At 42.9% G+C, this 16295-nt stretch overlaps 1 protein-coding gene across 4 annotated transcripts in view; it reads left to right on the plus strand.

Moving 5' to 3' along the window:
* Positions 1-16295, plus strand: part of LOC122534727 (putative mediator of RNA polymerase II transcription subunit 26) — a 51048-nt gene that overhangs the window by 9837 nt on the left and 24916 nt on the right. For 3 of the 4 annotated variants that reach the window (XM_043665647.1, XM_043665648.1, XM_043665649.1), the window contains exon 2: positions 8106-10135. In XM_043665647.1, coding sequence (XP_043521582.1) covers positions 8106-10135 — 2030 coding nt within the window. Of the gene's footprint in view, positions 1-7628; positions 7830-8105; positions 10136-16295 lie in introns of those variants that run through there. The other variant, XM_043665646.1, reaches the window with a different exon arrangement.

Here is a 16295-nt window from a genome sequence, read left to right on the forward strand (position 1 = left end):
TGTTAGATATAATTGCATTTGATTTTAAACTCGTTAGGTCTGTATATTGTACTTTTCCAACGGTCAGATATCAGAAACGAGAATTTTCGGTAAGGTAAAGTATTACAGATGCCTGACTCAAGATTCGAATATATGGAATATTACTATAACCATAAGAAAGATACACGTGCTGGTACTTGTCACTATGACATTATCGATCCAGTGGCTCGGTTCGTCGTCGGTTGGTCCGAGTACGGTCCCTTCTTACTATCCCCCTTCTCCCTTCGTCCCTCTCTGTACATACCCGACTTTGCAACCCCCTCTGTGCAACCCTTTAGGGTCGCGTTCCTCACAGATATCAGTGTGAAACTTTCAGGAACGTCCTTTCCGATTTCCGTTCTTTGCAACCCTAGAAGTATTGAGATACACGCGAGCCATGTACTCGTACCTATTTTCCAAATGTTCAACCAGTTACATTCGGAAATTTCCCTAACGTTTCTCGATCGTTAATTACTTTCACTTTATTATTAATTACTGTCTTTGTATTTACCTTTACTTTAAAGGTTGAAACTCCATTCATCGAAAGCAATAATTCACGAGTTTATGTAGTGAACGTTGCAACGTTACACACACTGCAGTTTTCAATATTTAAATCTATTGTTTCGTATATTTATTGTAATGTCGAAATATTAGCCCTTTTGTCTTGGATTTCATCGGGCACGTTGCGCGTTATGTCTTTTCAACACAGACGTTTTTCACACACTGGGAAACCTATTTCTAGAACAATGAGTGTATTATGAATTATATTATGAATTAATTGTTTTATTCTGTGCACGTTATTAGTCTCTTTACAGCAACAATTTTCATCATTTACTTTTTGTGTTCCGCAACTACTTTTGGTATTATGTTTGAGTATTTGTTTAACGTGCGTGTTTCCTTGTTCGAGAAAGCAATTTCATAAATAAAACGTCCATGAATAAAATTTAATTTCAACTTCGAACTTATAAAATACACACTGATTCAATAGGAAAATTGAACTTCAGTAATTAACATCCCCTAGAGGTTGTTCGATTATCTTGCTGAATTCATATTTTACAATATCAAGTCACGCATAATGGCACGAACGACGCTTTCGATTGGATAGAAAAAAGAAACAAATTTGAATTCGAATTTTAAGTTAAAAACAAAATTATATGCCACAGCATGATATTCCGAAATGTATTTTTATAAGACGATTGAAAAGTGAATCGTCAGACAAAGGAGTCGACGACTGAAAGCACAAGTATATCCTACGCCGAACATATATTGTAAGTACCACTTGTCATCGTCACGGACTCGAGTAAAAGGAAAGAAACGTAATAGGAATATAAATCGGCGAAAGGAAGGAACAGGACTGGCCGGAGTTTCTGAGAACGGCGTCGACGCCGAGCACCGACGCTGGCGTAACTGCGAAAATTTGCGCCCGCCTACCCCAGCCTCACTATAAATCAGTTGAAATTTGTTATGCGCGGCACGCAGATGGTTTTGTTATATGAAAATATGTGCCGCGTAGGGATGGTATAAGTATCCCTCGGTAAAACACATCCCTTATACCCCACGCCATCCGGCCGGCTCGTCTCGCCCCGCTCCTTACCCCAGACAGGCCCGAGGCGTCATGCTGTTCTGCGCTCTCTTTAATTACGCCCCGAAACCGGAACGCGTGACGTATTGCCGTGTGCTGAAAGGGACAAAAAAAGGTGACCTCCACCTTGGATCTGGCGCCGTTGATCCATGACCGGACCGTTAATCCAACCAGAAATGAATCTGGACCGCCTTATCGCACAAGAAAACGATACCTCGAACATATCGGATTCTGGCTATTTCAGAAGTTTGAAGGATTGGCAAGACAGGTTACCAGACAGCATTCAAATTGAATGTTGGATTTTTATTTAAAATCTGATTAGGAATTGTGCAAATTCATTCGGTACAGTTTGTACGTAGTTTTTTTTTCTTTTAATTAGTTAGCACGTTTTGATGAATCGAGCGATTTTTCATACAAATTGCAATAATATTTCTGGCCTCTCTCGTAAAACATAATTTCCGAACTCTTTCAGATTTACAATCTACGAATCACAACTGTATCCATTCGTCCCAATCGAGAATCAAGCGTCAAGTATAATATAATATAAAAAGAATCAGTTCGGTCATCGGTATCGCTTTCACATTCAACGAAACTCTAAAAATTCAAGAAATAAGTGGTAAATGTGTCTCTCGTTTCCTCAATTCGGAACAGTTCAGTTTTCAGATACTTCCATCAACTGTATACAAATAAAAGCGTTTGCTCTTTGTCGTAGTTTATAATTTAATTCCTCTGATACAAGTTCTACACTTCACTCGTCGGTAGTTGCATTCTGACTAACTAGTCAGAAAATTCGATGGAACAGAACAACGATATAAGGCACTTCTTACCACGGTGGAACAGTGATAGAGCAGTGGAACCACTTAAAACGTTGGCCCCGGCAGTGTTAAATATTTGATCAGAATTCGATTGCTTTAAGACGTCAGTCTGCGAGCTGTAGGGCGCGGCTGGCGAGGATACGGGAGGAAAAGAAACGAGATGAGAGCAAAGTGGTTGACGTAAGGGCGGATAGTTAGTAAAGGGACCGAGAGCTATTCCCTCGAGCTGGAACGATGTCCGAATCGGGCAGCTGTCCTAGTCACAGCGTTCTTTCTCCGGTTGCACTGATGCCACGACACGAGTCCTGCTTTAAAATCCTTCTCCCTTCGCTGGCCGATGTGAAAGCCGATGGAGAATAGCACCGCTCGACCCCCCTCTGAAAATAAAGCTAATTCGTTAGGTTTCTCCGGCTCGAATCATGTTCAGTAGAACGCCACCGTCGATGGTCAGACAATGCGCTGTCACTGGTCCTTTCTAGTTAAATGAATCTGAGAATTTCGTGATATTTTTAAAACTAAATATATTGTAACTTTGATATATTTGAACGTTTATTAGTAGATTGTGACTTTTTTTTATAGCATTTATAAAACTCTGGAAGTACAAAATTGTATAAAATATATAATATAAAGTAATAATATAATAATAATAATATTACTATCAATATTAATAGCAATAGTAATAAGTTTTTACTATTTATCTTGTTTTCTTATTATATTATTATTATATTATTCTTCTACTTTCTCAATTACATTTTCAAACGGTATAGATTCGCGTAAGAACTCGCAGTTTATTCGTTATCCAATAATAATATCGAGGAACTAATTTCACATTTCCAAAAAATGATAAAAATGTAATAACAATACAAGCGAGAATGGAGTTAACCTTCTCGGATAGAGAATGGAGTTTTATGGATATGAATTACACGGGATCCGTGTTGGTTTGATGTTGTTCCACAGTTCCACGCTATGCCTTCATTCAGCGTTTAAGAAAGCGGAGGGAAGCGGGGAAAGTCTGTGAGTCGCAAAACTCACGCGAATCCACGTGGTGCCAAGTGGGGTGCATTAGCCAAGTTCCCCATTATCCACGCGTGAGAGACCCCTAAATTATCCGGCATTCGCCTAGCGCCGACCTACCCCTCCCTTGAACGTCGGCGAGAAAAAGATGTACGAGTTCCTTTCGCGAGAGAACACCCTCCGTGGATGTTCAAGACGGTGTAGGTGCGATGAAAATCATTCTCATTTCGTTGGCGTACGAGAACGAGCAAGTGAAAACAAGTACATCGTATGTTATAACGCTAAATTTTAGTAAATTGTTAGTCATCTATAATTCAATGATATTATTTGTTAAGTAAAAGAATTGACTTGTTATACTTAAAAAAGATTGAAGATATCGGCACAAAATTTTCCATTTCCACCGCATCTTGATGAGCACATCATGACTGACAACGAATTGACTAATTCGAGAGAAGAAGCACTCAGTGCCGATATTTTGCAATTGTTTCGACATGAATTCAGAGACAGGCATAACCTCGAATACCGCTGAGTACCGTGATCCTTGCGTGGTTTATCTAATTGGAATTGTCGAGAGCTTGAAGAAGGATGCCGGGACCAGCGAGAAGCAACGACGAAAGATGAGGAGAGAGTGAGCAAAACTAAGGAAGTGAGTATAGAGAAGGAAAGTGTATTCGAGAGAGAGAGGGAGGAAGAGGATGAGTACTTGAAGAACCATCGGCAAGGGGGTGTGTAAGTTTGGGCTATCTCTGAGTGCACAGTTCCAAGACGCTCCTTTAGACTATAGTGACGTGACGTCGCCTAATACTCTAATCCCTTCAGCAGAGGCACCATCGTCCGCTTCTGCAGTCCCGTGTTCTTGGGTAACCATCTCCTCCGCTACGAACGACACTTGCTAATTAATTGACGAGTACGGATTTTGAGGTGTCGAGAATCTTCATGTCTGCCGAGAGGGAGGACTGTTATCAGTCGGTGCAGACTGAACACTAAACGCACAGCACTTGCACCGAGTACTTTCCGTTTACATTGATCCCGTGTGATTTTGAGAATATTACATTCAGTCTGTGTATATCTTCCATCCAGAGTTATTTATTTCTTGTCAGAGTCATCGATTTCATTGTCGATGGAACAACTTAATTATAACGTCGTAATAATTACATTCTAATAATTAAGCTGTTCCATCTATGACTTTAACAACAAAAGGATTGCTTTTCACGAAAAGCTGACTTACACCGATTGGTTTTTGAATCCTTCATATATTATTTCTTTTGATAAATAAATTGTTCATATATTCACTTACCTAGGTTCAAAGAATTTAAAAAATTGATTGCTTAAGAATCTGATTCTCATTTCTGAACTCTTCTATAACTAATCGTACTAATAAAATTCTAACGAATCGCAAGATACAAGTTTGTCAATATCAATAAATATTCCTACGTAATAGTAAGAGATTTACTAATAATAGAAATGGAAAAATTAATTTAAATTTCAAAATATCATTTTATTTAAAAATTCTCAAAACTTGTAACTCATTTATTATTAGAAAAGAATTTTTATTTAGTTGGAGGCATAAAAATTCTTGATGAGTATCAAATTCTTTGTTATCTGCTCTCACTACGGCAAATGATCCACTTATTAAATACTTTGTAACCTCGAGCAGTAGAAATGAATGCTTACATCCGTCACTATAGAGAGATACTGCCCAGCAACAGTGCAGCTCGATTTCATTCGAGAAAGACAGGGACTTTAATACGGACGTGACATTTCCTTGAACGCGAAAACGAAACTAATCTTTACGCGACAGCACGTCGACGGACGTAGGTACTCGGTCCAGGAGAAGGGCTGCTTTCTAATTATTCCCCACAGGCCATAAGGGATGACACGTAATTGGAGGGTGGACGAGGAAGCATTGATCCCTAACTGGAAGGGATTCGAGATCTTCCTTGCTCCGCTTCAGCCACTTTCCTCTCTCTCTCTCTCTCTCTCTCTCTCTCTCTCTCTCTCTCTCTCTCTCTCTCTTCATCTTTCACTTGCTCGTTTAGTCCTCGAACTCCCGAACACCGAGATGCCGGACCAATGAACATTGACCGGCAAAGAAAAGTGATAATGTCTTAAGCCTCCGGTGCGATTTAACTTCCGATTTTAGTGAGAGAGGGCACACTCTCTCTCGCCGCGGTCCTTTCTAGGAGTTCGTTGCTCTAAACTCACCGAGCGTTCTCCGTGGTCTGAGGAGGGTTTAGGGTTTAAGGAAAGCCCTCTCTCACTCCAGAGATCCTTCCCAAGCTCCCGCTAAGCGCTCACGCTGATCCTGCTCTTCTTCTTCTTCCTGTATCTCCCTCCCTCGGAACCTCCGATAGTTTATCTAATTCCAGTTGTAGCTTCCGCGCTATCGCTCTAAACCGTACGCGAACTGGCCGATGGGGGCTGGCCCCGTCGATTGAAAATATACGCGATCGGGAAACGGGCCGAGAGGCGCAACCGTGCCCGTCCAAGATGAATTTGGCCCGGCGATGTGCACGCTAGCCTTTTGTTACGTAACCGATCGATAAATGTCGTCCGAATATAGCTACATCCTAATATCTAGCTGGAGAAACGTTCAAGAACAACCCCCCGTTCTAGTAGACACTTTATGATTATTTTCGTCAGGAAGTTGAAAAACTTGGGAAAAATCGACTTGCTGTAATTTAATTCGATCGGAGTATACACATGTACACGTACACATGCACGCGTGACTCTGGCAGCCTTAGAATATAATGATTAATATAAATAATATAAATGATTAATAATAAAAATATCGAACCGATGTGATATCGTTTTGCAATGTGTGTTCTGAAACTCTTAACAATGATGTACATTTGAAGCAAGTAATTAGCATTCTCATTGATAAGAATTTTCAAACTTGTATTGCAGAGAAATATAAATTTATTGGCAATTGGAGAAAGCTGATACAAATACTGCTATATATATATATACACTCGGTATATATTGATAATTCTAATAAACGACGCTTCTTATATACAACGACCGTTACCTTATTCAGGCATTATAAAGCACACTTGCGTTTAACGAAATTCTAACTCAATAGCTGCCGCCGTAGAAGTGTCGAAACAAATGCATTTATTACACAAGTATCGATAATGACGCACTACAATCACCGAGCTCTCATTCACGATACATGTTTTTAAACCAAGCGCGATAATAATCGTGCGTTCCACTCGGTACCCCTAAGTTGTCTATACAGTCGCAAGAGGGGGTCTGTTTAAACGCGAACGCGCGGCGGTCGTCGGTAATCAGAAGTAAATACGGCAATGATCACGGGAGCCGTCGCCGCCGAATTCTCGCAGTTTAATTCTAATTGAATTTGACGTTGCTCGTTACGGCGGGCCAGACCCCGGCTGAATGTAAAAAAGACAGGAGGTCTCTGGCCGGGGACCAGGATCGCCGGGACTCTTAAGGCAAGCCGGGAAAAGAGAACCAGGTAGCACAGGTAGATCGTGAACGAGACGGACGAGCGAGGGTGGTCGGCAAGGAGGTGGTGGAAGTTAAGATGTGGGTGAATATAAGCGGAGCGAAGGTGTACCAGCGCCCGTAGTCCAACACACTGAGAAACACCTTGGTGTGCATCCAGGGGCCGTGTCCCCCTACTCCGTCTCTCTCCTTATTTCCCCTTTCTCTCTCAGTCTCTCTCTCTCTCTCTCTGTGCTCAGGGGGGTTGGTGAGGTGAGAGTGACGGGGGATGTGCTGAGAGGCCGGGAATCGCGTTCCAGCCAAAGCTAAAAGGGGTGGACAGTGCGCAGAACCCGCCCCCACTTTTCGCGACGAAGCAGAAGCTGCCAGTTGCTCGCGCAAGCCTTCATCCCCTCCGGTGTCGCGGTGGAAGATCGCCACCCCCGAACCAACTTAAACATAGCACACAGTAGCTCGCGAGCACCCTGCGTGGAAGGGCTTTTCCGCGCACTTGTGCGACGCAAAGGCCACCGCCGTCTATATATCGAGTCGTATATATCGAGTCGGCGAGGCCGACCGAAGCACGCGTGACTGGTGCGTGAACACGCGAGCGCGCGCGTGCGTACATATATGTATATATCACGTCGAGTGCGTGCACGATCCGTGTATCTACGAATTCCGTGTTCCCGATAAACAAAAAAAAAAAAAAAAAAAAAAAAAAAAAAAAATTATAGAACAACGGATCGAGCGAGAGTGTAACGTATAAAGGGAGAGAGAGAGAAAGAGAGAGGGAGGGAGAACATAAAAGAGAACGAAGTGGTGTTGTTCGATCGAAGAGAAATACACGTTCGCTGGCAGAATTTCATTTTCGGGCCGAAGATCAGAGACGTCTCGACTGGATGGAAAGGGCCCCGGGACTCGAGGCAATGTCCTCGATGAACCTGCATGGCATTCAGGTGAAGTTTCTTGAGAAAACCAGGTTACTTTAGGCTTCGAAAAAAAAAAAAGAGAAAAAGGTAAAAGAATAGAAAGCGAGGATTAAGAAGATGGGACGGGTGGTGTGAATCGTTTGGAACTGACAGAGATTCTGTTCCCCAGCCACGGGAATTGGTTTTGTTAGATGTCGAGCGACCTTGAGCGAGCTGATTGCACTCATTGATCAAAACTCACATGCATCCATGCATCCGATGAGAGAGCAGATTTCCTGATCCTCTGGAATTTTTGTGTTCCAGGGTGGAACTGACCAGCGTGCCAGGTGGCCAGAATGCGATGGCTCATCTCAAAAAACGGAAGCTGGAAGCAGAATCTGTCAGCCCAAATCCTAAGCAACCGCAACAGCAGTCACAACAACAACAACAACAACAACAACAACAGCAACAACAGCTGCACTATCAGCAACAGCAACCGTTGATGAATAAGAAGGCTGCTCAACCGATCATTCCCCAAGAAATGGAGACAGCTGATGCTGCGGCTAAACGAAGAAGAAAAAGCGTTCGCGATGACGAAACCCGTAAATCGTTGGACGCCAACGACTCGAGTAAGAACATACCGTTACCGCAAAAGAAGCGAGCGTTCGCTGCCGGTAACTCGGGTAGCCCGGCGAGGAAATCGAGCAAACACTCGGAGGAACCCGAGGATGACGAGACTCTTATCAGAGAAACCGAAGCTGCTTTGAAGAGTCTGTCCGGTAGTTGGCCTGGTCCAAGAGATTCCTTGTATCAGCGAGGCAATTCGGACGAGGACAAATACGAGTCGAACTTCGAGAACTTGTTCGAGGAGAAGAAAGACAATCCTAAATTGTCGCCTTCTTCGATGTCCACTTCATCGACCACCAGCAACGATGCAGGTTGCTCCTTGAAAGACGTGATATCGTTCCGTGGCCAGCAGGATCGAAACAGCAGAGCCCAGCAACTATTGAAGCAACAAGACATCAAGCAACAGCAACATCCGAGCAAAGTGAAAAAGGATTTGGACAGTTTGTTAAAAACGGAAAACGAGTGCGGCATTAGCCAAGTGAACAACCAAGTGAACCCGAACGAACCGGGTAAAATCAGACCAGTGCCGGTGAGGTCCTTATCGAACAAAGACAGAAACGACAGGAGCATGATCGGCACGCACATGGACGCTCAAGGTCGACAGACGGACAAATACTCCAGATACGATCCACCCGACTTCAACGAGCTCGTTGACGATTCGTCCAACGAACTGGAGATTGACATGTCGGACCCAGCTGCCGAGAAAGACGAGGCTGACAGGGACAAGCTCAACGACAGGGACAGGGATCGAACGTGCCGGAACGGCCAGTCGTCGCAAAATTCCAGACAGCAACAGCAACACCAACACCAATTGTATTCCAACTACCACAGACAGTACAACGAGAACGGTATGAAGGTTTCGCCGACCGCCACCAGCAGCTCATCTTCCTCTACCTCGTCGAATTCACCGTTCTCTGCCACGTCGGCGTTCAGGCCACCCAACACGGATCACGCGAAAGCGACTGGCAGCGGTGCACCGGCAGTAGCCGTGGCATCGACGACGATTCCACCTATCGGTCCTTATCCAGCGTCCGCTACGTTCGTCGGTTACCCCACTGCCGGTCCAGGACCAACGATGCCGACACCGCAACCTGTTACAGGAATCTCCACTGCCACGGAGGACAAACACACGTCATCCGTGTCGTTGCTACAGTTGAAATCGTCGAAGGAGGAGGTACATCACGTGACGAGGCACGAGGTGACGACAAACCCCATGACAGGCAACAAGAGTCCAACTGGTGGGCTACCTGCCGTTACCAGTCCAGATTCCTCGAAGCAGTACACGATTCTGCAGCCAGCTGGTATCGGATCGAGGGCGGCCAGTGCGATTCAGGACATAGCCAGAGAGGGAGTGGTCAGTGTGACGGCTGTTAGCAGTTGTAGCACGACCAACGGCAGCACCAACAACGGCATCAACAGCAACAGCAACGGTACTTGTACGAACAACGTGGGTAACAAAGTTACAAGCAACAACGGTAGTGGTAACGCGAGTAACACTGCCAATCCGGTCAGCAACAACGGCAACAACGGGAACAATGTGACGAACAGTATCGCGATCACCGTAGTTTCCACCAGTACGACCACGTCCAGTCCGACGACTGGCGCCGATGCGACATCGGGAACTGCGACTGGTCAGCAAGAGTCTGTTATGAAAATGCCAGAAAGGACAATTTCCTTTGATGGCAGCAGACCGGGAATGTCCATGTCTCCGTCCAGTCTTAGCAGAGGTGAGAGTTTCAATCCAATACATTGTTCGGCCAATCAAATTTTGGAAATGTCCTCGCTGATTCGTTTTGAAAGAACTTGGGGATCTCGTAACAATGGAATATACTATCCCTTGAGATATTCGATCAAACGTATTCATAAATATCGACATTTTTGAGATAGAAAATACTACTACATTTGTTTGAAATATATATGTACGAAAAAGTAAAGTCAATTGAATTTGCAGATACGACGGATTTTAATAGTTTTAAATATTTTGAAAACTTACGTTTTGATCGAAGACTTTTTCCCATGGGTGGTAGACAGTCGCGTGTCCCGTCGAGACTTTAACGACTGCAAATACGAGCAACGTTTCAAACCGCTTTCTCTAATCGGGACGATTTTCATTGACGAGCCAGGATAGATCAAAGTCGAGGAAATTTGCGAAATCATTGATGAGGCAAATGTCGATGGTGCTAGTAGGCATAGCGTCCGTGTGTTATCCAGTACGAGAAGGGGACAAAAGGCATTTTCGACGCTCCCGCGTACGGTACTCTTCTCCTACTGTCAGCCTCTCTCTCTCGCTCTCTGTCACACTCTCGCTTGCTTTCTCTATGAAGTTAGGGGAGTTAGGGTAGCACGGAAAATCAATAATTACGAAGCGAGGGGCGATGACTCAAATGGTGAAATCAAGGTCTCTCAAAGTAAAGTTATTCTCCGTATCCTCTGCTACAGCCACTTTGTCTTCGTCTTTGGCGCAGCTTCGAAACTATTCGCTTGATCACGGGAACGTCGCGATGATCGTAAAGACTGGCAGCACGCGCAGGGAGGGGGAGGACTTGCACCTATTAAACGCACTCGACCACGTGCCCTTTAGAATCCTATGCTATAACTCGGAATTTACGTTGCCATTCTTTCCAAATTACCTTCTCTCTTTCGTTTTTCCCTTTTTTTAACTCATTCACTTTTCTGAAGTTACGTACGTACTCTGATTGTTTCTCTACTCTGAGAGAGTTACTTCACAGAGATAGGAACGCTGCTGAAAGGTTCTGTAATTAAAAAAAAATTTCAATACGAATAATTTTGATATTGTCATATTTTAAATATCAGACTCGGATAATATTTTATTCTACTTTTAGTTTCAAAATAAAATGTAATATTTGTCATACTATGCCGTGAGCAAATAATAACTGAACTTATATTTGTGTAAATTTATAAAGTTTGATAAATGAAATCCAAATAAAAATTTGTTTCATCAATTAAAAATTGAATTATGGTCTGTGATTGTATTCTAGTAGTATAACATAACATAAATAATTACTACTAGTATAAAGAAACTCGTCGTTAAAAAATAAATTGTTTCATTCTGTTATTATAATTTTCATTATCGATATCTTAGTCAACTAATATTTTTTAGTAAATAATATTTATTTAAAATCTAAATGAAAAGATTGAAAGAGGGACAAGGGAAAGATCACCGACGAGGGGAAACGAAAAAATCAGGGAAAATTCCAGTTGCGCCAACGGGGAAACATTCCACGGTGTGACAGGTGGGAGTTCGAGTGCATTCCAGGGTCTTAGGGCAGCGACGACACGATGTGCCTAGACGGGGAAATTTGGGGTTGATACCACGTCATACGTATAAGCCGCAGCTGTCAGCAGCTAGAAACGTGACTAGCATCCTAGCCACACCACGCTACCTTATTACCACCATGCGGCTCCACTGCCTGTCCTCATTATTCCCTTAGCGTTTTCTCTAACTGAAGCTGCGAAGGCGAGCAGTTCAAAAATTCAATTATCGTCATTTCGTGTCCCGTTATAAATTGACCTGGATAGATCAGCTGCGGTATTTATAAACTATATATCAGTTACTCGTCGTAATGTGAAAGAACATTAATATCACGTTAATACAAGTCTCACATATTTTCGTAGTATAAATTATGCTAGAAATTCTGATAAAATTCTTCGAGTAAACCGTTGTATAAACTTTCTCATACACTTGTATTTAATTTCACTCAATGAAAAATATTGAAACAACGATCAATATGTTGTGTCTATCGATAGAAACAAAGAATCGTGCATTACAGATCAATCTTATCTATTGATACTTTGTCATTTGAATCTCTGTCGGACTTTGTAAAACCTTAAATTTTATAGAGTACGCTATCTAATACTACAGTAGTCTAATCGGTCGCTTTCGTTGCGTTCAATGACATTACCATGCACGTCAAAAAATTTGTATAATACAAACAGAGAACTTCCAACGCCGCTCAGAACGTTTACGTCGAAGGAGTTCCAGCGGCACCTGTCAATTTCTGAGGGTGGTCGATTATTAAAAGATCCGTAGGTGACGATAAGCCGTGCAATCCAGCTCGACGGAAATCTCGGTGAACAAACGCGGGGCCGTGATAAGTGGGTACGATTAATCGCATACTTACAACCGTGACGGCGGTACAGGCGTGCCGGACCCTACGTAGCCTATAGTTTTAATCGCCATTCGCGCCGCTCGTTCCCAAAGCCTTTCGATTTAGCGACAGGATCGCGTGCATGTCGCGCTCCTTCCTCTCTCTCTCTCTCTCTCTCTCTGGTCTCTTTCATTTTTTCTCTCTGTCGCCTCCGTTTTCACTCTGCCACTCCTCTCCCTATCTCTATCTCTCTCTCGTTTTTTTAAAATATTTTCTCTTTTTTATTCAACACACCGCTGACACACACGGTGCACGGGCGTAAGAGCGTGTTGACACGCCATAAAACCACTATCGGGAAATCCGTCGGCCGCAAAAACCACCCTTTCCGCGTTGAAACCGCGCGGCAGGCAGGGTTGGCCTGGCTAATAAAAAAATAAACTGCCCTGTAACTCAATTTTACGCTGCCTTTGCGACCGCACGCATAAAAAGGACCTTTACTCGCCGCGCAGGGGCTCTACCCTCGCGTTACGTCCGCGCGCGCGCACGCACGCACGCACGCACGCACACACCACCGTGTGTAAATACGTACCTTGCGATTGTTCTCTTTTTTTAGAATCTTTCGTCTTCTATTACCTGCCTCCGCTTCTCGGCCTTTAAGATCCCATTCTAAGTCAAACGATCATCTTGCAACATAATTACACCATCTAACGATTCTCGATATCACGAGAAATATCGGTCCTGTCTTGTCTCGCGATGCATATTTAACTTGGCAGAGATACGTTGGACCTATTAATGGACAGATAGGAAGACACTGTTCTTACCTCTATCGACACCTCTTTCTTCGACGATTAAAAGAAGCCTGCGAAGGCAGTCCAGTATCGGTCGATTAAAATAAATATACACGCGTCTATTTATTCGCACTCTCGCCTGGCTGTGGACGTTTCAATCTCATCATCGATTGATTGTGAATACGCGGTTCGCGCGTTTAAACTTTCTTTTACCGACGATATGGTATTCGCGCGGTTTCAGCGCGGCGCGTGCACGATAGAGAGACAGAGACAGACAGTCAGACAGAGGGAGAGAAAGAGTGAGAGATGAGAAGAGAAAACAAGGGGAAAGGGAGGAGAAAGAAAGAATTCGGCACGCGTCGTGCAGTGGACCGAATGAATAAAACAATCCTGGTGTTTATGTACACCTCTGGACCTCCCGTGGTGACCCTCACGTGAAATGGCAACAAAATAACACAATTACACACTCGGCCACGGTCCTACCCGCTCTACTCGTCCTCGTTCTCACCCCTTGGATCCGCTCTTTCCTCTTTTCTCTCTGACCCTCTCGCCCATCCCGCCACGGGATCCCATAGCGGCGAAAGGGCGGAGAAAGAGGAAAAAAGAGGAGAGGTGGTCTCTCTGGCTGACCGACTCGTTACAAGTCTATTCAGAGATCCGGAAAGAACAGCGCGTGCCGGTATTCATTTTGTTGACCGGAACCATTATCTGCCCCCTCTCCTCCTCCTCCTCCTCCTTCATTCTTTTCTTCTCTATCCCGGTCTACCGCTCTTCGTTGCCGTTTCTTTCTTTCCTTTTCCACCCGGAGCTTAGGCACCGGCCAGCCGCTTTAAAACCTTACGGCTAATTTATTAATCCCGCCGGCGGCCAACCAACCGCTCTTTAGTCGTTTTTCCCTAGCCTGCCGCTAATTAAAAAGCACGGGAATCCTTCGTTTCTCTCGCCGATCTAGGAAATTATTAGTTACGTTTTCATTAGCAGTATGTGCCTCTTCTATCTGTCGAAATGCTGTCATTATTGGTAATTTGCTGATGGTTTATAATAGAGAATGGTTGAAAAAGGTTTTTCAGGTGGAGGTATGTTTGTATCGAAGATTATTAAACTTCGATACAAACATCTTATTTTATTAAAATTCAAATTAAAAATTTTATTAAAAATTTTATTAAAATTCGAATTAAAAATTTTACAATGAAGTGATTCAACTCTGAATTGTCGTGGCTCCCAGTTGCTCAGTGATTTAGATACCTTTTAAAAATAAATATAAGTGTAGTGAACTGCGAGCAAATGGGGATGATTTTATAGTATTCAGGTGGGAAGTCTATATATCTGATGTATTGGAAGCGATAGTGAATGAGATTAATCTGTGTATGAATGGCTTACGCTGTGTCTGACTAATGTGGCTAATTCTACTTATTGAAGTAGGAGCGCTGGCGGCAAGTTGCATATTGACAGATGACAATTTATTCATTATATTTCTGAATTCAAAAAGAGTGAAATTAAACTGCTGCCTTATTACGTACATGACATTTATCGTGCTATTAATTTATTTTCACTACTTCTTCATATCTAATTTACATCAAAATATCAACAAATACTTGATACTAATTTATTTCCACTATTTACATTTAATTTACGTTAAATACTTGAATAACACATATGATCAATAATATTTCTATATCTCGTACAAAGCGCCCAAATATCTCCATTTAAAATACTCAGACCCCATGCAGAAGAATACGAATCACGTATCATTTCCATACCGGCAGACATTTCTCATTTTCTCTGTTCCAACTCCACTGTTCCAACCATGGAACAAAAAAAAAAAAAAAAAAAAAAAACGGTTCTATTCGCGATTCAAAAGCGAGATCTACACGTTTTTCTTCTCATTAATATCCACTAGCCTGGAACTTCTCTCGACACAACAAACCAGCGGCGCGTTTCGCTCCACGTTCCTCCGGTTTTCGCGAATAAAGCATGTCGCTAATGACATCACGTATCGTGATCCAATTTAGGAAGAAGGTGGACCAAGCTAGCGTCTTAGCAGGGATCGGCTCGGTCCCTCTCTTTCTCGAACGCGAAATGACGGCCTGATGAAGTTTCTCGGCGTCATGGCGGCTGTTTCGTGGGTCGGGTGTAGTTGGCTAGAGGGATCCAAGCCGTAGGAGGATTAGTACACGACAAAGTTTATAAAAGTGTACTCACTCCATGGGAAACCCCCGGCAACTAACCTAAAGCTGGCCTCCCCTTAAGGCTCGTTCCTTCGGAATCCCTTTCCGAACCCTCCCGCAAACGTGACAAACGCACCTATCGTATGGACGAAGCTTTTCGGGTTAAGAAACGCAGAATTGATCGTAGCTTGGCACGAAACGAATTAATACGTGTGCAATAAAAATTTTGGTGAACTTCACTTTGGTGAAAATCGTGGCGAACTCATTTATGAAATGGACAAACGTGTCACGAATGGCAGATATCAATGAAATTTTGAGACGTTTGATGAATGAAGAGTACCACTGACATCAGTAAAAATCGGTGAGTTCAGTTTGATGAATTAATAGACATGGTATCAATGAAATGTCATGTCGTTTATAGAACAATAATTATGAATCTAGTACAATCAATAAGAAATAACGAAGTAATATATTACTGGACAAAGTACAATAATGATCGTAAGTTTAATAAATAATAGTTCGATAAATTAATATTGATAAATATATTAAATTTTTAAACGATCGAATTTCAGACACTGTGACTCCTTTATCTAACTGATAATGCACGGTTTGAGGTTTAAAATAACTTTGTTCCGATAATTGATTACCATATTAACGAACCAAATTTGATAAATGAAATTTCGATAAACGATACAATCCACTATATCACATATATAGGTACGCTGCTCCAATAGATTTACTTGATCGTATAAAGGTTAACCATACACAGGAACAACCGCGTGCAGAAAGAAAAAGTTCACTAATCACGAACGACACGATCTT

The sequence above is a fragment of the Frieseomelitta varia genome, unplaced genomic scaffold (assembly GCF_011392965.1).
Source record: "Frieseomelitta varia isolate USP_RPSP 00005682 unplaced genomic scaffold, Fvar_1.2 scaffold_633, whole genome shotgun sequence".
Lineage (NCBI taxonomy): Eukaryota > Metazoa > Arthropoda > Insecta > Hymenoptera > Apidae > Frieseomelitta > Frieseomelitta varia.